Source organism: Plecotus auritus (genome assembly GCF_963455305.1).
Source record: "Plecotus auritus genome assembly, chromosome: X".
NCBI classification, from domain to species: domain Eukaryota; kingdom Metazoa; phylum Chordata; class Mammalia; order Chiroptera; family Vespertilionidae; genus Plecotus; species Plecotus auritus.
The window spans coordinates 103,097,094-103,120,864 of record NC_137784.1 but is presented as its reverse complement, the minus strand read 5'-3'; the positions used below and the strand labels follow the sequence as shown (position 1 = coordinate 103,120,864).

The window sequence follows — 23,771 nt, the reverse complement described above, 5'->3', positions numbered from 1 at the left end:
CCAATTCATACATGCTCCATAAAGTCTAAGGAAAAGGGGATTTGATGACCTGGCACAAATTTGTAACTATTTGTTCAAATAAGAAAATCTTTTAAAGAGTTAGTAATATGCAGGAAACATCATCTTTTAATTTGATAACTTTTCTATATTAAAATAAAGAAAATTTATTTTAACTTCCTATAAAGTATCAGCCCTAACTATTTTAAGCAGTCAGGGCTACTGTAAAAGAAATTTTCCCATTGACTGGGATATTGGGACTATATAACCAACCAAAAGTATAATCTAACTTGTACAAATTACAAGTTTATGCCTTTATATTAGACAAAAGATTAAAACCATTTCCATGGGACAATCAAGTTTTAGGCACTATAAACATGATTAACGCTTAAAAATTATTTGGCAATTTAAAAATATGGCTCCAAAATCTTTGACACTCCACACATTAAGAGGTGGGGGATTATATTCCACCCCTTGTATCTGAGCTCTGTGACTGATCAATAGAATATGGTGGAAATTATGCTATGCCAGTTTCTGGTCTTAAGAAACTGGCAGCTTCCACCTCCTTGCTCTTCAGGCATTTACTCTTGGAGTCCAGTCACATGGTGTGAGAAAGCCATAAAGCCACATGAAGAGGTCACATGTAGGTGTTCTGGGAGACAATCCAGCTGAAGTCCCAGCTGACAGTCAGCATCAGATCCTCCTATATAATAAAAGTGTAATATGCAAATCAACCCAATAGCGGAATGACTGGTCGCTATGAGGCGCACTGACCACCAGGGGGAAGATGCACAATGCAGGAGCTGCCCCCCGGTGGTCATGGCACTCCCATAGGGGGAGCACAGCTCAGCCAGAAGCCAGGCTCACGGCTGGCGAGCGCAGCAGTGGTGGCGGGAGCCTCTCCCACCTCCGTGGCAGGCAGGAGCAAGGGGTCCCGGTACGAGTGCCCCGGACTGCGTGAGGGATATCTGACTTCCTGCTTAGGTCTGATCTCTGGGCAGGCGGACATCCCCCAAGGGGTTGCAGGCCAGGCTGAGGGACCACCCCCCCACACTCCCAGTGCATGAAACTCATGCACCGGGCCTCTAGTATATCTATAAGTGGAATGCTGCCATACAATTCCAGTCTTCAGTCTTTGAGGTTTCCTAACTGAAGTACCAGGCACTATGTCCCTGCTTTGTCAAGTTTTGGGGAAGTTTGCAACATAGCAATAATAACTGGAACAAATTCGGACAAGTATGCAGATTTTTTTTAAAGGTTCCTAAGGAAAGGAAGAAAGCCCCCAGGCCCATTTTGAACCAATCCTGGCATGCTAGGAGTCCAAGAGACTTATGTGTCATAATGCATTACTACCTCTAAGATTATAGACATCAATTTGTATTTCTAACAAGTTCTTCATGATTAATCTTGGATTTCTCTTCGTAGAAATCCAAAAGCTGCAACCTCTGTAAATCTGTTGTTTCACTTAAACTAGATGGATGTGACGATCTAGGTACTAATTAGCTCTATAATACCAAGTCCATATCCCTATGCACACAGTATAGCACAGTGTTTAAAAAGCAGGCACTCTAGAATGAGACTGCCTGGATTTACTACTTAATATCTGCGTGACCTCAGGTAAGTTACTTGACCTCTCTACACTAGTTTTCTCTTCTGAAAAATGAGGATGTACCTAGAGTTTGAGAAATTAGTTTATATATATTTAAAAAATGCTTGAAACAGTACATTTACATACAATGAACACACAGTGCAAGATACTACTTAACAACACAAATCTCAAAAAAATAAGATGAACCTTAATGACACTTCAGTTGGTAAACATAAGGGATAAATATAAAGAGAATAAACTATATTCTTACTGAGTGTGAGCTGCATGCCTTCAACTACTTTCCGTTTTCCTGTAGATGGTTTTGATTTTTTACTCCGCACAGTTGACCCCCGACTGCTGATTCCACTAATGACTGACATGGTGTCATCATCACCACCAGCTAGCAAAGAATTTCGGTAAGACATCAGTGGAAGCCACACATCTTCTCGTCGGAGTGACATCTGAAATGTCATAAACTTTTCCAAGTAAACATACCTTAAAAAGAAGTAGAAATCATTAGCTTTGGTACATAGAACTACAACAGTTTTTTTTTCCTATTTTGTTATTCTTCCTAATAATCTTAAGGCTCACATACCATGTGGAACATCCAATGATTTACTTAGAATTAAATAAAAAGCAAAGTACATTAAAATGGTTGATAGTCCACATTAACTCAAAACAGAGTGACAATTAAAAGATGCTAATGTTTTCATTCTCAAAATGTCTCTATCTTCACTTTTTATAGGTCCTCTGCTAGAACAAACTCAACTAATATTTCTGGAAAGACAACTAAGTTTAAAAATCACCCAATTTGGGTTCTAGTCCCAGTTCTATCAACCCCTAGCTATGAGAGCATGTGCATATTCCTTTATTACTCAATCTCAGCTTCATCAGTACAATGACGAGCAAGTTTGTCTTTCAAGATTTTCACGTTATAGCATACAATTCAGGGCATTTCAGCTTAATATTTGTTGAGCATCTATTATGCTCCAAGCACTAGGGATAGATAGAAAGATGAATGCAATATGGTCGGTCCCTACCTGCAAAAAAGTTTCAGCCTGATGGAAGTCAGACATCTATCTACCCTGGAATCCAAAGTATCACAAGGATTCTAAGGCTTATATGTAAGATAGCAATCAAAATTCAACTAACATTTGAGTGACTATGTGCTAGACAGTTTTCTCTTGGATGCTTTAACTTAATTCTTATAATCTTGTGAGGAAGACATTCTCCCTATTTGATAATGAGGAAAGAAAGGATAAGTAACATATTCATGGTCATAAAAATGAAAAAGCAGTATAACTACAATTCAAACCCCAGGCTTCTGACAATAAGAGTTGTGTTTTATTGTCTGTATTATGCCTCAAATACATGAACACAATTTTTTTGTCAACTGTAAGGTGCAATTCAAATATTTTCTGTCATAATAATGACTAATTGCAATCAATTCAAAATTACCAGTTTTGAACACTATTAAAAGAGAAGACAGGAGATATCAGTTATAAACATACTACTTGGTGTCATTTGTTCAGTATTTCTTCCTTTTTTTAAAAAAATTGTATTGATTTTTTAAAAAATACAGTTTTATTGATTTCAGAAAGGAAGGGAGAGGGAGAGATAAAAACATCAATGATGAGAGAGAATCACTGATCAGCTGCCTCCTACACGCCCCACACCGGCGAATCACACTCACACCTCCACAATGGGGATCACGACTGCAACCTGAGCATATACTCTGACCAGGAATCGAACTGGTGACCTCTCGATGCATGGGCTGACACTCAAACAACTGAGCCACACTGGCCAGGGCCACTATTTCCTCTTATCTACATAATAAGAGCCTAAGCAACCCTTACAGTGGAACAACCAAAACGACCAGACGCTATGATGCATATTGACCACCAGGGGGCAGATACGCAATGCATGAGCTGACCCCTGGTGGTCAGTGCGCTCCCACAGGGGGAGCACCACTCAGCCACAAGCCAGGCTCACAGCTGGCGAGCTCAGTGGTGGTGATGGGAGCCCCTCCTGCCTCCACAGCAGCTCTAAGAAATAACAAGTCAAGAGGTAAGGAACGAGGGGTCCCAGACTGTGAGAGGGATATCTGACTGCCGGCAGTCGGACATCCCCCGAGGGGTCCCACACTGTGAGAGGGCGCAGGCCGGGCTGAGGTATCCCACCCCCTCCAGTGCACAAATTTTGTGCATCAGGCCTCTAGTTTGCAATATATTTCAGCTATACACAGCAGTAAAGCATTCCTTAAAGTGTGGCCTATGAACTACCTGTAAATCTCAGAATTGTGGTTTTTTTAAAAATATATTTTATTGCTTTTTTTACAGAGATAAAGGGAGAGGGATAGAGAGTTAGAAACATCGATGAGAGAGAAACATCTATCAGCTGCCTTCTGCACACCTCCTACTGGGGATATGCCCACAACCAAGGTACATGCCCTTGACCGGAATCGAACCTGGGACCTTTCAGTCCGCAAGCCGATGCTCTATCCACTGAGCCAAACCGGCTAGGGCAATCTCAGAATTGTTGTAAGATATGGAGCTTAAACCAAAATATACTGGTAGAGAGATTTACAACTGTGTATCTACCCCATAGTTTAACAGAACATACAAGATAAGTAACCTCCCTGATGCTATTTCCCTGCCACAGAAGTCACCACTAACGTGAATTTGCTATTTATCATCCCTATGTAAATTTTTGTACTTTTAATACATTTTTCTCTGTAAACATCATTGCACATTTGGTACTTTGCCTTTTGCAGTCAACATTGTTTTTAAACTCTAATCATTTTGGAAGAGTGACATCAGCTAATGTTACAGTGGTGAATCAACATGTTGTACACCTTAAACTTACACATTATGTGTCAACTATATCTCAATAAAGTTGGAAAATTTTTTTAAAAAGATGAATGAGATCTGAGGATACAATGGTGATTACAGTTGATAAAATTGTATAATATAATACTGTATAATTGAAAAATAGAACTTAAGTGTTATTTAAGACGGAAAATATGTGAGGTGATGGATGTCTTAATTAACTTGATTATGGGAATCCCTTCACAATGTATACATATATAAAACCACCATGTTATATATTTTAAATATATTACAATTTTGTCAAATATACCTCAATAAAAATGAAATTTTTTAAGGTTTCAAAAAAGACAATCAATTGGAATGTGTGAGTCTTATTTCAATCCCAATTTAATCAAATAAACTATAAAAATAAAGTAATTTATGACATCTGAGACTACTGGAAATTTGAATGACTGGGACATTTAATAAAATTAAGGAATTATGCTTACCTTTAAAAAATCTAACCGTTTTGACTGCCCTATGGTATTCCATTTTCTAGTTGATAGATGTTTAGTTGTTTTGAGCTTTTCCCTATTCAAACAATTCAACCAATTCTTTTACAGTTTTTGTATACATGTATAAGAGTTTCTCTAGGGTATCTACATATGAGCAGAATTACTGGATCATAAGGTAGGTTAAACTTTACTAGACATTGCCAAATAGCTCCTCCACAAAGTAGTCTTATGCCCGTGGTCGGCAAACTGCGGCTCGCGAGCCACATGTGGCTCTTTGGCCCCTTGAGTGTGGCTCTTCCACAAAATCCCACGGCCTGGGCGAGTCTATTTTGAAGTGGCGTTAGAAGAAGTTTAAAAAATTTGGCTCTCAAAAGAAATTTCAATCGTTGTACTGTTGATATTTGGCTCTGTTGACTAATGAGTTTGCCGACCACTGTCTTATACCAATTTATGTTGTCACCAGAAATGCCTAAGTCTCTATCACTCAACATCCTCAACAGTACTTGAGACTATCAGATTTTTTAATCTGTTCTAATCTGCTAAGTGGAAAATGGTTTTTCATTCTTTAATTTTTATTTCTCTGATTAATAGCGTCAATAAAATTTGTAAAAATTTACTTATTGACCAGAGAGAGAGAGAGAGAGAGAGAGAGAGAGAGAGAGAGAGAGAGAGGAAACATCGACTTGTTTCTCCAATTATTCATGCATTCATTGGTTGATTCCTTGTATGTGCCCTGATTGGGGATCAAACCTGAAAACTTGGCATATTGGGATGACACCCTAACCAACTGAGCTACCTGGCCAGGGCTGAAATTTTTAATTGGAATACATTTATATACAATAAAATGGACAGAAATTAAGAGTGCAGTTGGGCCCTAGGTAGTTTGGATCAGTGGATAGAGAATCAGCCTGTGGACTGAAGGGTCCAGGGTTCCATTCCAGTCAAGGGCACATGCTCGGGTTGCGGGCTTGATCCCCAGTAGGGGGTGTGCAGGAGGCAGCTGATCAATGATTCTCATCATTGATGTTTCTACCTCTCTCCCTTCCTCTCTGCAATCAATAAAAATATATTAAAAAAAAGAGTACAGTTGGATCAGTTTTGCTATGTAACCAACACATCTTTTTTAATATTCAGGGCATTCCCATGAACCTAGAAAGTACCCTGTTTGCTTTTCCCCATTCAATCTCCCCAATCCTAGAAGTAACCCCTGTCATTTCTATCACCATAGATTAGTTTTATGTGCATTAAATTTCATATAAAATCTATACAACCTTCAAACGCAAAATATTGGTGGACTTTAAGAGACTACCTCTACTATAAGTTATTCATATTCTTCTGCCCTTTTATACCACAAGCCAAGATGGGAAGAGTAGGAGAATATTTTCGAATTTGGTTCCATTTGTTAGAATATGCCACCATTTTAGGAGACTATACCAGAAAAGTATCCTGCTTAAATGATCTGTTGAGGACAGCACTAGTAGTTCAAGTAAAAAGATAAAAAGGAGAATTCCACTTTCCAGTGTAGACATAACTTTGGACACAGACTCAAATGTTCCTGATGGATCACTGATATTGCTGTATATTAAATGTTCTCTCTTTAGTTAGGCTACAATTCCAATCTCTGTGTGTAAAAGGGAGAAATCAAGAATTAAGAATTACAAAACAAAATTAAGTAGAGTATTTCTAACACATACACTGTTCGTTTGTCTTGTCGGAGCAGTTTAGAAGAAAATTCACTCAGTATGTCAAGAAATGCCAAATTTAAAGGTGGATGGCTCTCTCCTTGTGGATTAGGTTCTTTAAAAGCAAATTCTATGCCGTCCCTGCAAGAAAAAAAGATAAACAAATATTTAAGGGACCACAATACAAAATTTAGTAACTTAGAAAGGAAATTTCTCTCTATACTTTCATTCCACTACTGTTTTCTTTGCCATACATTTAATCTGAAAAATATAGAGAATAAAGAGGCTATAATATGAGAATAAATTTACATTTTATGGTACTGTTACTTTTTGAAACAACAAAACCACATAGGCACACATTAGCCCTTAGAATGTGGTTTGGTACATCTACATTCTTTCCTCAGTTCTCTTTTCCATAGAAAATAATCCAAATGCTCTCATATAAAGATCAATACATTTTCTATATTTTTTAAGACAAAGGACTAACTTAAAACATTTTTAAAAATCCTCACCCAAAGATATGTTTTTATTTATTTTTCTTTTTTAGGGAGAAAGGAATGGGGGAGGGATGGGGGGAGGGGGAAGGAGGGAGGGAGGGAGAGAGGGGGAGGGAGGGAGAGAGAGAGAGAGAGAGAGAGAGAGAGAGAGAGAGAGAGAGACAGAGAGACAGACATTGATCTGTTGCCTCACTTATGTGCCCCAACCAGGCATCAAAACCACAACCTAGGCCCTCGCCGGTTTGGCTCTTTGGATAGAGTGTCAGCCTGCAGACTGAAGGGCCCTAGGTTCAACTCCAATCAAGGGCACATGCCCGGGTTGCAGGCTTGATCCCCAGTAGGGGGCATGCAAGAGGCAGCTGATCAATGATTCTCTCTCATCATTGATGTATCTATCTCTCTCTCCCTCTCCCTTCCTCTCTGAAATCAGTAAAAATATATCAAAAAACAAAACAAAAGAAAACAATCCACAACCTAGGAATGGTGCCCCGAATGGGAATCATAAACTCAAAACCTTTGGGGGCACAGGATGATGCTCCAATCAACTGAGCCACCCGGCCAGGACAGGACTAGCTTAAAGACTATTTGGAGCCCTTGCTGGTGTGCTCAGTGGTTAGAGCTTCAACCCACACACCAAAAGATCACGGATTCCTGAGTTGCAGGTTTGAGGCATGTGTGGGAGGCAACTATTCAATCTCAATCTCTCTCTCTCTCTCTCTCTCCCCCCCCTCCCTCCCTCCCTCCCTCCCTCCCACTCTCTCTAAAAATCAATGGGAAACGTATCATTGGGTGGGGATTAACTAATAATAAATCAATACTGTTTGTGACAACCCATATCAGAGTAAAGTTTAAAAATTAAACTCTACGCAGGGCCTATTTTAACTATACTTATTTAATAATACATCTATTAATCAAGACAACAATCCAAGATTATACTGTATCAAAAATGTAACCGTAAAATATAATCCAGGTGAAAATGGGGAGACAAGAAGGAAGGCTATTACATGAAGGAAATAACATATTACTTCTGAAAATAATTACTATATATGTGGTCCTTTAGTGTTAACTAAAAGTATCATCTAATCTATTAAACAGCAAAAAAAAGAAATTTGAGACTTTTAGAGCAAAGTGAAAGGAAAGAGTAAATTAAAGTTGGGGAAGGTATGGGATTAACTTTAAAGAGCAAAAAACATTTCTGTAGGGAGACATTTAATACTGTTATAACTAAGTAAGCAAGATGAGTAAAAGAGAGACAAATAAAACAGAGCTTTTTCAATGAGAGAGTCTAAGCCTCTTGATTTTCCCAAATAAAAGATAAAGGGTATTAATATCCATGTGTTGGTCATGTTAAAGGTCTAAAATACACTGATACTTAAAAAGTATAATTGATCACTAAATTACATGACCAAATAAAGTTAGATGATTTCCAATTTTTTTAATGCAAAGAAGATATGCACATAGAAAAAAGGTTGTGGCTAAAAACAAGGGAGAAGGTCACTAATATGGAGAACAGAACCAGAAGGAGAAAACTTTTTAAATAAAGGAATCAAATCTCAAAAATTTCTCTAACTAGAAGTGAAATTTTAACAAAAGCTATTAAGCGGTATTGTAATACCTAATGAAAATATATGCTGCTTTTCTCCACTTCATTTATAAAGATTTTATGTATGATTTTAATTAAAGCAAAGACTGTATGAAAGGACATTTAGTCCCAACTTATGCGTTAATAGAAATAGCACTATAACTAGTTCTTAATAAATGAGATATGCTACAGATCTGTAAACAAATAATTAAGCAGCAATTGAATTTGATTATTCTAAACAAAAGAACTACATTCAAAGATTTTAATGATTAAAAAACAGGAGAGCTAAATAAAATATCTGGAGATTACTTGTGTAGCATAGCAATGGCCTCTCTCGTTTTCAACTGATCAAGTCCAAAAGTTAAAGCAAAACGCCGAGCAAGTTCTTTTATGCCACTGAATGTTGTGGATGATCTATCAAAATTATAGCCATTTTCTTGTATCATTTCATTAAAAAGCTGTTTGGGGAAAAAAGAAAGCAAGCATGTTAAAGTTTTCTTTTACAACTATGGGTTATTAACATCTTTTAAAATAACATATCTTCCACTTAAAATAAACTTTTAATAGATAATCCATAAATGAGGCATTGTGTTTTATTAAAAAAACATGGATTTTTAAAACACATGACACAAATGACCAAAATTGTAGCACTTACCATATTCACACTAGTTATTGAGATTAAAAATTCTTTAGGTTAGTTATGGAAGAATTCTATTCTGCTGGAATACACTGGATATTAAGATAGTATATAAAAATGTAAAGAAAAAGGAAGCCCACAAACTTATGAGGAAACTATGCTCTGTTATTTATATTTAAATGATGAATCTCACATCAAAATTTTCATCGTAAAGTAAGCAAAACAATATGCAATTTTTCAATTACCAAACTGCCAAGTTTTTAAACAGATAATGGCTACTACCACTGATAAGAATACAGTACAGTGAGCACTCTGATTTGTTGGGAACATAAACTGAGATTACCTTCTTTTCTATAGAGCATGGGTGGGGAACATCCAGCCCATAGAAGGCCCAAGAAATCATTTGGTCTGGCCCTGCCAGGGCATTAGGAGTGAGTTAACTAAATGTTTGACCAAATATAGCAGGCTAATTTTTAAGCTGATAAATTTGTATGGCCTGCAAATGATGTTATAAATATCCAAACGGTCCTTGGCAGAAAAGAGCTTCCCCACCCCTGTTATACAACAATCTGGCAAAATTTAGTGAAAGTTTAGATGTCCTTTAACTAAGCAATGCTAATGATCAGACTTTATACAAAAGAGATATTACTTGTGCACAATATACATAAGTAAAAAAGTGTTTGTTTTAATGTCACTAATAATGGCAAAGACCCAACAAAAAACCCAACATCAAACAAGAAGAGATCTTGGTTAAATTATGGTCCTTCTATAAAATGGAATACTATATAGTCATTTTAAATGCTGAGGCAAGTATTTAATAGAATGAAAGGGTTCAGAATTTGTTAACGTGAAAAATTCAGGCCTGCAAAATAGAATACACAGTGACTTAATTATGTAAAAATAAGATTTCATAAATGCATTTAAAAAAAGTAAGGATGCTATAAAAACTAAAAGCATTATTAAGTGGAAAAAATTAAGGATAAATTGCATTTGCCTAGTTCCTATATATTCTAAAGTTTCTAGAGCAAGCTGCTGTTATTTTATAACAAAGAAGTTATTTAAATTCTACCTTTAAAACCTTTTAAACTCTATTACTTTTTAACAAAGAGTATGCAAATAAGATTAAGAATCTTCATACCTAGATTTCTAAAAAGCAAAAACGAAGTTTATCAAATTGATAGGGGTTGTGCTTCTCATGCATTTGGTCTCTTAGAGACAAAAGTATACTAAGCAAATTACTTTTACCTAATTAAACTTGCCTTGCCACTGCCAAAATGAAAATGACTATAGAATTTTGATTATACAACTGATACTTATTAAAATATAGACATATACAAAGATAAAAGTAAAATTCACCTAAAACCTACCAAAACAAGTTAACCACAGCTAACATTTTAGTGACTATTTTTTTCAGATAGACATAGATATGTACTATTTTATAGGGATGCTATACTGTAATCCTTTTTACTTTATTTTCAAACCATATATATATATATATATTGTGGAAATCTTTATACATTAATGAATACAGACCTACTTAAAACTAATTTTAAGTGCTATATAACAGCCATTGCAGAGATAGCCTATTTATATATATAAAAGCCTAAGCGACTATCCGACCTTTCAACTGTCTGACTGGTAACTATGACACACACAATGACCACCAGGGGGCAGATGCTCAAGGCAGGAGCTGCCAAGCTGCAGTGACTTGGCAGCTGCTGTTCTTGGGTGATGCACCCAGAACCAGAGAGGACGGAGCCCGATTTCAGGGTGCGTCACCTGAGAACCGCCCTCTCACAATCCGGGACCCCTCAGGGGATGTTGAAGAGCCAGTTTTGGCCCAATCCCCGCAGGCCAAGCCGAGGGACTCCACTGGTGCACAAATCTGTGCACCGTACCTCTAGTATACTATATTCATCTAACATCCTACTGATGAGCATTAGGATTATTTCTAATTCCTTGTTGTTATTACACAATATTGCCATGTACAATAATTGTACACTCATTTTTGCAAACTTGTACTATTACTACCTTGGATAAATGTTTCAAAGTAGAATTGCTGCCTTAAATGGGATATACATTATAAATTCTGACATATATTGCCAAACTGCCTAACGGGAAGGTTCTACCAATATATACTGATGATAGTACCTACTTCCCCCATAACTTAGATAGCTATAGGTTTTGCCAAACTTGCCAGTCTGAAAACAAAAAATAATCTCACTTGTACAATGTCTACTACTAAAGTTGAATATCTTGTATTTCTACTTTTATGAATTGTCTATTATCCTTGACCTACAGTTACCTTGAAAACCATTGTTAATTGTGTTAGCCTAAAGCTGGTACTCTTAAATGTCTTACCTGTTGCAAACTGAGAATAAGGGTCTTTGCACATTGAATTTTGTCTATTTGCCTTGTTTTACTCATTGTTTCTTTGATGATATCTCCATAGTCATTATAATACTAGAAAAGAAATTTTCACAAATTAGAGCTTTATCTTTTAAAACTGTTGGACAATAAGACTAATTTTAGGTTAATCATGTAAGCATGTATTTGGCTAAAATTATGTCTTCAAAAACACAAAAGAATGCTACTGAAACTTTAAGATAATTTCTAAACACACAATCCCTAACTTAAGTAAATTTAGAAATATCACAGTTAAGATCTAATCACATTAAGCTCTAAACTTGGTTTTAAAGAGGTATGGTATAAAACAATAATTATACAGATTTTCAGAAAGAAGACAAAGGATATAAACCAAGTTCTTGTATTCTTTGTGAACTATTAAGACAAATAATATAATCAGTTACTTTTATAACTTATCCATTGCTAATGGCATGCGGTCCATGTATAGTTTCCAACTTTATTAATTTGGCTTATACAAACTATTAGGCTGTTAGCATTTAAGAGAAAAATTATTGTGGGTGATATTTACATGATGCATTGCACATGAAATTTTGTTCTAATTTAATTAAGATTGTTTCAAAATGCATACAAGATAATTATTAGATATAACAGGATAACTACGCTCCTATGACTAATACAACTGACTTTAACCTAGAATACCTAAGTCTAAAAGTTTAATAAAACTTGCAAAATTATTTCATAATCAACCTTAGTTTTAAAAAAATTCAATTATCATGACAAATAACTTAGGTTCCAAAGTAAGTTATAATGGTGCTAGAGCTCCATCCTGTAGAAAAGTATTCCAAAGAGAATTACTAGGTTTTGACATAAAAGACTAATCTGCAAATCGACTGAACAGCAGAATGACAGGTTGCTATGGTGCGCACTGACCACCAGGGGGCAGATGCTCAACGCAGGAGCTGCCCCCTGGTGTCAGTGCACTCGCACCAGGGGAGCGCTGCTCAGCCACAAGCTGGGCTGACAGCTGGAGCAGCCGGTGGTGGGAGCCTCCCCAGCCTCCACGGCAGCACTAAGCCATCAGTTGGACATCCTCCGAGGACTCCCAGACTTCGAAAGACGCCAAAGGCTTAACAAAGTTTATATTCATAATTAGATTTTACTTGAGAAAGGATTAAAGAAAAGCAATCTTATATTTAGTCATATTCTGTTAGTACAATTAACCATATCCTTTCTACTACTATTTAAATACTAGAGAATTTCATGTGTATTTATGAAAATTGTGAATAACCTACTCTAAATGAAATCAGATTTTGAGACCCCAAAGGAACCTTAGCTATCCCAGTGGAACAGATGAAGAAAGGCAGGACACAAAAAGTATTGTTACTCAAGGCCACAAGTTGCATAGTCACCAATCCAAAACTATACCATCTAGGCCTCCTGACTTCTAAAAACAATAGTTTTAATGCCACATCAAGCAAGGGAGAATACCATCCTGTTGTCTTAAACTAAATCACAAATACAATTTCTAATAGTGACAGTTAACATAAGACAAGCTGTTTCCAATATCCCAAAGCAAATCCTATCGTATATAATAAAAAGCTAATATGCAAATTGTCCCTTTGACCAGGACTGTGACCAGCAGTTCAACAAGGGGGCAGGGCCAGCCCACCAACCGCCTGTGGCCCCTCCCCCTGGCCAGACACACCCCCAATCAGCCCCTCCCCCCCGCCTGCTTGAGGTGGGCCAGCCGGACCCCACCCATACACGAATTCGTGGACCCCACCCATGCACAAATTTGTGCACCGGGCCTCTAGTGAACTTAATAAATTTAAATTGTTCATTATAATGGAGTACAGGTAGAGATTTCTTTTAAACTAGAAAAATAATTTACTATTAAAAAATTCAATGACTACCAAGTATAAAAGCCAATGTTACATTATCTTTTAAGCATTGTAAAAATATCTTGCTATCCATTTTTCAAACTTTACCTTCATATACTGCTTGAAGATATCTGCAGCTGTATTCATCTCCACAACAGTATATACAATTAGCTTACAAAATGCTGCAAGTAAATTTCTCCTCTTGTGCAAAGCTTCGATTTTACTGGCTTCATCCTCCTGCTGACCATCTGAGGAAAAAGTTCCAAACATTAAACCATCTGTATTTTAATTCAACCACATATTTTCTTAATTCTCACTATAAAATACCTTTATTTTGGAGAATTTAAAAAATAAGAAAAAAACATTTAAATAAAATAAAGATTATGATCACTGTCAATATCTTAATGAATGACAGGTCCATTCATTCCAATAAGTAAAATTTTTGTTAAGTCAAATAGTCAGAAGGCTGCCTGATGAACATGGAACATAAACAAGTGGAGTGAGTCAAAGGAACTGATGCTTAGTGAAGTCAGGCTAAACTTGCCTAATATAGTGGTCGGCAAACTCAGTCAACAGAGCGGCAAACAATGGCTCACAAGCCGCACGTGGCTCGCGAGCCGCAGTTTGCCGACCACTGGACTAATACATTCATCTAATTCCCTAATAAGATAGTTTGTCAATGAGATCTACATATTCAATGTCTGTTGGTTAAAGGTCCTTTGTTCCCTGGGGTCTGCCAATCTCAGAAATTCAATAATCCCTCCCAAGGATGAGCCTATCCCAACTCTTATTGACACCTACTTACTTTATCCATATTATATATACTTAGCTAAGAATCATTCTGTCTCTTTAAGAAGATGTGACATATTTCTGCTCTGATCCATTATGTGAGATCTTGACATTCAGTTATCAAGCGGACAGACTACAGCCTCCATGTACTGCCAAAGGATTGTTTCTAATTCTTTGATATTGAAAATAAAGTTGTGATAAAGCCTTTTACATAAAAAGCTATGTAAAGAATTTCCCTCTGGATAAATATTAAAAATAAAGTTACTTAAAAAAAACACACCACCTTATATTGATTGACATTTCTTTGGTTATCAGTGAACTTTTTCTTGCATTTATTTAGCCATTTATATTTCCGTTTTGGTGAACAGAGGGTGCATATTCTGTCAGGACTTCAATGTAAGATTCACAATATAAAAAAAAATTGGGTATAAAATAAAAATGCTCTTTTAAACAAGTATTTACTTCACCCTGTCTCTGATAATCCTTGATAACTGGTAATAAGTTAAAACCAAATTTTGATAATAGGAATTTTAGACAGGCCATCAGGAAAAGTTTTGTTATCACTGTGCATATTCTAGAACAAAGTATTTGCTTAGAAGCTAAAACATAGTTTATTTTTTAAGAAGACTGCACTGAATACATAAGCTAGCTTTCCCTTAATGACACTGTGATTATAACAGATTTATAAACAAAGTTGTTAATACTGCTCTCTGGACCTAAAGATATATAGACTTTTTATCCCCTAGAGACTGAATTACCGAGATATTCAGAATTTTGAACTCTGTCTAGAATTATATATATTTATTGAAATGCTGTTTTAGAGTGATGTCAGTTTCTGTAAGGATGGAGATATATATATATGATATTATCCTTCAAGTTAAAAACAAACCCAGAAATTCATCAGCAGATGAATGGATTAGAAAACCATGATACATGTACACAATGGAATACTATGCTGCTGTAAAAAAAAAGAAGGAATTCTTACCATTTGCAACAGCATGGATGGAACTGGAGAGTATTATGTTAAGTGAAATGAGCAAGTCAATGAAAGAAAAATACCACATGATCTCACTCACTTATGGGTAATAAAGAACATTATAAACTGATGAACAAAATAGATACAGAGGCAGAGCAGCATCGAACAGAGTGTCAAACTACAGTGGGAAGGCTGGGGAGGGTTTGGGGCGGGGTAAGAGATCAACCCAAGGACTTGTATGCATGCATATAAGCATAACCAATGGAAGCAAGGTACTGGGGCGTAGGGGAGAACGGGGGAAGGTTAATGGGGGGGAAAAGGAGACATATGTACTACTCTTTGCAATACTTTAAGCAATAAAATAAAATTAAAATTAAAAAAAAAGGTTAAGGGATTGAGAAGTGAATATTGGTAGTCAAAAATAGTCATGGAAATGTAAAGTACAGCATAGGGAATACAGTCAATAATATTGTAATGACTATGTATGGTTCCAGGTGAGTACTGGAAATATCAGGGGGAACACTATGTAAAGTATATGACTTGCTAATCACTATGCTGTACACCTGAAACTGATACAAAATATTATCAAATGTAAAGTGCAATAGAAAACATTTAAAAATTTTTAAAGCGTAAAAAAATAAAGACAACCAACATGGCGGCATAGGTAAACACCTGAACTTGCTGCCACACAAAACCATATCACAACTACAACTAAAAGATAAAATGAATATCATCCAGAACCATGAGAAGGCTGGCTGAGTGGAAATTCTACAACTAGAAGGAAAGAGAAAAGCGCATTGAGTCTGGTAGGAGGTGCGGAGGTGTGGAAGTGTGGAGGTACAGAGGCGCACGCAAAAGGGGCTGGCAACTGGGTACGCTGTTGTCTTTTTCAATCGGGAGGGAGATACAAGCTCCCGAATGCTCTAAACTCCAATTCTGGGCGAGACTCTGGGGACCCAGACTCATACGGGGGAAACTGGCCTGTCTGGCTTCGGGCCAGAACACGAGGGCGGCTTTCTCTCAGAGGTGCTTGCAGCAATCATTGTTTCTACACGGTGCCCCGGGACACAGAGACCTGGGGGACTCTTCGGGGCAGGGCTGACTGGCAGCCATTAATGTTTGCTCCGCCCTGCTGATTCCCTGAGACCCCCCCCCCATCAAATTTACAATCCCACCCAAGCTGTGAGCAGAGGCTGGCCTTTTGCAATCTAAAACCTAACAAACTGCAGCTGGGTCAGAGAGCCCCAGAGCTTCCAAAAGAAGGCGCAAGGCTGGACAGCAGCTTGCATTGCTTCACAGCTGGGCCTCATCTGGGCCCCTCCAAACCCCAAACAAAGAGGAGGAATCTGCAGATCTCTCTGTAGCTCCTGCTGGGTGGCCTCAGGCAGTGGCTGACTTTGCACCTCCTTGGAGATCCAGGAGCCAGTGTATCCAGTGGTCAGAGTGAGACCATCCAGATTACAACTCTTCACATCCATAAAAGACACACTCAGGGGGCAGACTCAGTGAGCACCAAAGCCCCAATGAAGCAAGTCTTGTCTCATAAGGGTGTCTCCTGCACAGAAATTCTCCCATTGTAGACACAACTGGTCCTCACAGCCAATTGGCCTGGAGATCAATTCGTCTCAGTGATACCACCTACAATCAAGGCTTAACTACAACAAGACTGTGCACACAGCCCACAAAGGGGTTCACCAAGAGTGTCCACCTCAGGTGATTAGGGAGCCTGAGCCACTGGGCCCTATAGGACACCTAGCACACAAAACCAGTCTATCAACTCAGGGAAGCAGCCAAAATGTGGAGACAAAGAAACAGGTTACAAATGAAAGAAATGGAGGAAAGCAAACTACTGCATATAGAGTTCAAAACCACAGTTATAAGGTTACTCACGAATCTTCTAGAAACCTCCGAGAAATACAGTGAGACCCTCAAGGATATGAAAAAGGACCAATTAGAAATTAAGCATACACTGACTGAAATAAAAAATAATATACAGAGATCCAACAGCAGACTAGAGGATCCCAAGAATCAAGTCTTGAAATACGAAGAAGCAAAAAACACCCAACCGGAAAAGCAAAAAGAAAAAGGAATGCAAAAATATGAAGATAGTGTAAGGAGCCTCTGGGACAACTTCAAGCGTACCAATATCCGAATTATGGGGGTGCCAGAAGAAGAGAGCGAGCAAGATATTGAAAAACTATTTGAAGAAATAATGACAGAAAACTTCCCCTACCTGGTGAAGGAAATAGACCTACAAGTCCAGGAAGTGCAGAGAACCCCAAACAAGAGGAAACCAAAGAGAACCACACCAAGACACATCATAATTAAAATGCCAAGAGCAAAAGACAAAGAGAGAAAATTAAAAGCAGCAAGAGAAAAACAGTTAGTTACCTATAAGGGCTTTCTCAACAGAAACTATGCAGGCCAGAAGGGAGTGGCAAGAAATATTCAAAGTGATGAATAGCAAGAACCTAAACAAAGATTACTCTACCCAGCAAAGCTATCATTTAGAATTGAAGGTCAGATAAAGAGCTTCACAGATAAGAAAAAGCTAAAGGAGTTCATCACTGCCAAACCAGTATTATATGAAATGCTGAAGGGTATTCTTTAAGAAGAGGAAGAAGAAGAAAAAGGTAAAGATAAAAATTATGAACAACAAAGTGACAACAAATACATATCTATCAACAAGTGAATCTAAAAATCAAGTGAATAAAAAATCTGATGAACAGAATAAACTGGTGAATAGAATAGAATCAGGGGCATAGAAAGGGAGTGGACTGACAATTCTCGGGGGGAAGGCGATGTGGGGGGTGCAGGAAGAGACTGAACAAAAATCGTACACCTATGGATGAGGACAGTGGCGGGGGGGGGGGGTAAGGGCAGGGAGTAGGGTGGGAACTGGGTGGAGGGGAGCTATAGGTGGAAAAAAGAGGAACCACTGTAATAATCTGAACAATAAAGATTTATTAAAAAAATAATAAATAAATAATTTACATATACCACACACACACACACATGAAAAATGGATAAAGGACACCAAAAGGCATTTCAGGTAAAAAAAAAAATAGTGAAGTATCATTAAGCATTTGATTTAAAAAAAAATACAAAAAAACATAAAGAAGCCACCAAAAAGTATTTGTTTGTACATGACCTTTTCTTGCTTTAAGGCACTGTGTATGCAATTAGGGTGTGAAGAGTAACTTAACCCTAGGCAAGTCTGGTGTTAATATTTTCCTGTGAACATTCTATACCACCCCAGACTTACAGAATAGTTTCAAACATTTCTAACACTGAGAAATTACATAGTTTAATGCCCTCACTAAAATATAAAAACCTACTTTATAAAAATATACAACAAAACATCACTTAAAGACTTTATTCTGCTCAAATTACCTGAATATTGGTATTACTAATGATTAAGGAAAAGAGGGCATAAATTTCATTGAATACCTATATGCCCAGGCACTGTACTAGTCACTTTGATCAATTTAGTCAATTCACCCAATTCTGTAAAGGTAGCTATAAATTAGAAAAGCAGGGTCAAGGCTAGTGAGAAGCAAAGATCTGCTCCAAAACCTATGCTCTGTGATACCACATTGTCTTTACAACGTTGCAAGAAATAAACACAAATGTCCTGGAACATGTACCTGTGTTTCATGTTTTAGGCATAAAATATCAAATAGTAGTATAAACTTTAGGTCATTGTTACTTAAATTTGATTTATGGTAGATATAAAGATTTAACAAAATGCTAGCAATAATATTACCTGCACTGTTATTATCATCATCCTGTTCAATGAAGACATGATCCAGAATAAAGCTGAGCAACTCAGACTGCAATGATGAATCAGGGGTGTAAACTAATGGCTCTAACATGTCACGCCCTCCTGTCATAATCTGATGGCTGAAGATCATCAAAATATCACATAGAATAGTGAAGGCCTATGTAAAAAAAAGGACAGTATACTATAAATCAAGGTTTCTCACCAACTGCTACACATTTAACAGAAAAAACAGAATCCAACTTTCTGTATTTGGAAATCTTAAGAGTGCGATTTCTATGATAATAACTACTAATATTTACATCATGTTTTATGAACAGCAAGGTAATTTCACAAATACTCTTTTATTTTTAGCACCTTTGTTGCTAATCCTCACCTGTGGATATTTTTTTCATTGATTTTTAGAGAGAGTGGAAGGGAAGGAGGGATGGGCGGGGGAGAGAGAGACAAAAACATCTTGATATGAAAGAGACACATCAATTGGTTGCCTCCCCCAGGATCCCAGACTGGATTGAACCTGCAACCTGGGGACATGCCCTTGACCAGGAATTGAACCCAAGACCCTTTGGTGCAAGGACCCACAACTCTAACCAGAGAGACACCGCCAAGGCTATTTTTAGCAACTTTAAATGACTTGTGTAATATGCTAACATTACCAAAACATGCAGCCAGGACTCAACCTCAGGTTTTCTGACTCCAAATCCTACACTCTTGTGGTATACATTCTCAAATATTAAATAATGCACGAACTTGGTACCATTCTTTTCTTCAATGGCAGAAAAATACATGATACCAAAGAGATGAATATCTCATAAAAGTCCTCTTAGAAAAGGAATCACAAAGTCTATGGTACTTTTTAAGTACTCTCAGTGTCAATATATGTGGTGCTTAAGTAGCACAAACATAACCAAGTGTGGGCTGCTTACTACAAATCAGGAAAACCTGATAGGTATCATAATAAACTTAAGGCTAAAGTTGTATCTCAAGGAGCTTAACAAAACTCTACCAGGAGTTTTAAATGAAGTCAAACACTGGTAAAATAAGTCAGAAGATAAAGAGAAAGTTACCTGTTCGGAAGGGCCAATGAAAATAGAATTCGGGGGTAACAAAGTCAATAGGAAATTTCATTTAAAGGAAGACTATTATAACATTTAAAGGAAATACAAATTATAACATAGTTTTACCTTTTTGGAACTAACCACATTTACTTTTTTCTCTTTATGAATTTAATTCTTCTTTCAGTCACTTCTCATTTTACTACTACAGGAGTAATTTATAGCTACTTGGATATGAGTTTACACAAACTTTTGCAACATACATACATAGTAACAATACAAAGTGATAAGTATGGTTTCATTTATTAGGTGAACTGGCAGGTCAGGTGAGCTGACCAGGATATAGTCCTAGAAACTTGTTAGGAAGACTGAACACAAGCTATTTAATGACCAAACCATCTCCAAAACCTGAACAAATTACATAAGAAATAATATGTTAACACTGTAAAAACAAAAAACAAACAAACAAAACAAAAAAAACAACAGGGAATAAGTTGAATATCTTGGTGGCATATTTTGTGTGTTGAGTTTAGATCAGTGCATATTTCATTAAAATCCTATTCTTACAAGTGTAAAATCTAAACTCAATTTACCACCTTCAGAAATTTCGTTCCTTTCATCTGAATTATAGAGATGAAAATTGAATTTCCAAATCCTTTACTGCTATAGTAGAAAATTACATGCTGAAAACTGGAAAGAATTCAGCAATGTAATAACTGTGGCAATATACTTTTGCAAGAATGCACAAAAGCCAGTAATTGGGTATTGGCCATTTAGTATATTCTAACTAATTTGTGCCCAAGCATGTATGTATGGAAGGGACAAAAGGGTGTTGGAAATAAGAAAACTGAGACCAACAGTTAGGTATTATATCTAACATTTTAGCTATAACAATCCAAGTGTATTTCTTTAATATTAGTTTAATATTCAGTTTTTTAAAAATTAAATAAAGACAAGTGACAAAAGAAAAGGGTCAAACAACTTGGTAGCTTCGTAGTTGAACAATTATAGTTGAACAACTTTCTTGGTAGCTTTAAGAAGTAAATATACCTTAAATTAGAACAAACAGTACCCAACATAACATGAGCTGCTGAAAACAGCACTTACAATGACTAATGGGGCTCTACCCCAATAAAAACAGGCTAAGCAAAATGAAATGGTCATAAAACCTTGAAATCACCGTAAGCATTTTGACTGTATCATTATTAATATTTCTTGTTAAATGATTATAAATTCATCTACCCCACAAAAGCATTTGTCAAAAAAAAAAAAAAAAGATTAATCCTCTGTTAGGGAATTGGAGCTAAATAGGCTTTTAGTCCCAGGATCAGAATTTATTTTACAGATTGGAAAACTACCTATGATACCAGGTAACAATATATTTCCAGAATGAGAAAGTTAGCAGTACTGGAATCACAAGGGTATAAGAGTGAAGACAAAGTTCATATAAGAAAAAATAACTCACACAATCAGGATAGGCAGGAATGTCAATATCTGATAATATTCTCAGAGATGATAAAAACGTACGGACGTTTCCTCCCTGAGAAATACTTGTTACTTGCAGGAATAACATTTGTAATTTCATATATTTAATTTGTATATATGAGTCTGTTTACCAAGAGTGCCATAAAGAAAACAGTAACACAGAATAAATACAATGAGGGTACTCTATAACGCAATTTATAAAACTTAATATGAAAAAAATGCATTAATCTAATTTTTGAGCATGGTATACATGGATGGATAGAAGTTATTTCTACTTTGCTCAATATCAGTATATTAAATTTTCTATTTCAGTTCAAATATTTATTAACATTGCTTTAAAAGATTGCTATATATAGTAATTACTAACCTGTTCCTTAACAGTAGTATTCACGTTGGTCAGATAATGCTGACATATCTGACAGAAAACCCTCATCTGTTTCTTTAAACGCAGCAAGTCCTCCTTGAAAAAATTGCACATTTAAAAATACTGTGTAAAAAATCCAGTATTTAAGATATTTTAAATTACTTAAACATTATCATACATTTAACTATATTAACTCTGCTTATACATTAGATATAAAGTTTTCTTTATTATTTATCAGAAAGGAGAACAAAAACATGTGAGACCAATTTTCTTCAAAATTGCAGCCTTCAAAATATTAGGTATATTAATGGATAATATTCTAAGTGGATTGGGTCCTTCAGAATGAGAAAACTTATCTAACTCTATATATGGCTATCTTTAATAAATCCATTACCTCAGAATACTTAAAGAGTAAGGATTTATACTCCGTTCTCACTTTGTAATTTGAAAGGTGGTCAACTTATGAATGGAAGAAATTAAATTATACGTCTAATAAAGTGATATTTATTTAAAAAGATGCATCTTTTTAGTGTATTTTCTCTATTTCTAAATATTTACCAGTTAATTTAAAATAGAAAACCATTCTGTAAAGATCATTAAGGCCTGGCTGGCATGGCTCAGTGGTTGAGCATCAACTTATGAACCCAGGCAGTCACGGTTAAATGCCTGCTCAGGGCACATGCCCAGGTTGCAGGCTCGATCCCCAGTGGAGGGCATGCAAGAGGCAGCCAATCAATGATTCTCTCACCATTGGTGTTTCCATCTCTCTCTGAAATCAATATATATAGAAAATTATAGTCAGGAAATTAAAAAAAAAGATCCACACTAATTTATTTAAGGCATAACCTTTGACGTATCTTCTGATACTGAATGTCAAATGACAGACTATCAGTACATATTTGGTACATGTAGTAGACAAGTTTAATAAAAACCGGCTTGACTTGAACATTGATTTGGTGAAGAAAACTCAATCAACCTTCAGCATAAATAATTTTGTATTCAGTAACATTCATTTTACCCCTTTTCCTCTACTAAAAGTATTGCCTTTTCCCATTTTAATTTTAACTCAATACTTTCAACGTAAGTGAATAATCATATTTACTAATATGATCACGGTTTTTATTATAAGCTTGGTAATTCTTGGGTGTTTTGACAAAAAGTACTCTATTTTAACAACAAAACTGCATTACTTTTTCAAGGGGGAAATGTCCATTTGCTGATATAACAGCATCTTGTACTTAAAAGAATGCAGAGAAATTCTAAGCATTTAAAATTTTCTGTGGTTTCTATGCAAAACAAACTTATTATCAAGAGAATTCCTGGGAGCACCTTTCTATTTACTAGATGGGATACTGCCCAATTCATTTATTGTTCAATAAAGCCAATTAGATCTTTTGTTTTTTAAGAGAGAATTCCTTTATGAGGAAAATACCTATAAACAACTAATTCTGTAACTTCCAGATACTACTTAATATTTATAAAAATGTGCCCAAATAATATTTAAGGCAAAATCTTTGGCTATGAATAAGTACAATGTTTTTCTTTTTTAAAGAAATATTTTTTTATTGATTTCAGAGAGGAAGGGAGAGGGAGAGAGAGATAAAAATGTATCAATGATGAGAGAGAATCACTGATTGGCTGCCTCCTGCATGCCCCCTAATGGGGATCGAGCCCACAACCTGGGCATGTGCCCTTTACTGGAATCAAACCCGGGACCCTTCAATCCTTAGGCTGACTGAGCCAAACCAGCTAGGGGTGTATAATGTTTC

General features: G+C 36.4%; 1 protein-coding gene across 7 annotated transcripts in view; it reads right to left on the bottom strand.

Annotated features, from left to right (window-relative positions):
* STAG2 (STAG2 cohesin complex component) overlaps window positions 1-23,771 on the bottom strand; it is a 155,541-nt gene that overhangs the window by 15,652 nt on the left and 116,118 nt on the right. For 6 of the 7 annotated variants that reach the window (XM_080652172.1, XM_080652177.1, XM_080652175.1 and 3 more), the window contains 7 exons: window positions 22,006-22,098; window positions 19,084-19,258; window positions 13,661-13,800; window positions 11,667-11,768; window positions 8,978-9,126; window positions 6,602-6,730; window positions 1,857-2,080 (listed from right to left, as the gene is read on the bottom strand). In XM_080652172.1, coding sequence (XP_080508298.1) covers window positions 1,857-2,080; window positions 6,602-6,730; window positions 8,978-9,126; window positions 11,667-11,768; window positions 13,661-13,800; window positions 19,084-19,258; window positions 22,006-22,098 — 1,012 coding nt within the window. The remainder of the gene's footprint in view (window positions 1-1,856; window positions 2,081-6,601; window positions 6,731-8,977; window positions 9,127-11,666; window positions 11,769-13,660; window positions 13,801-19,083; window positions 19,259-22,005; window positions 22,099-23,771) is intronic. The other variant, XM_080652176.1, reaches the window with a different exon arrangement.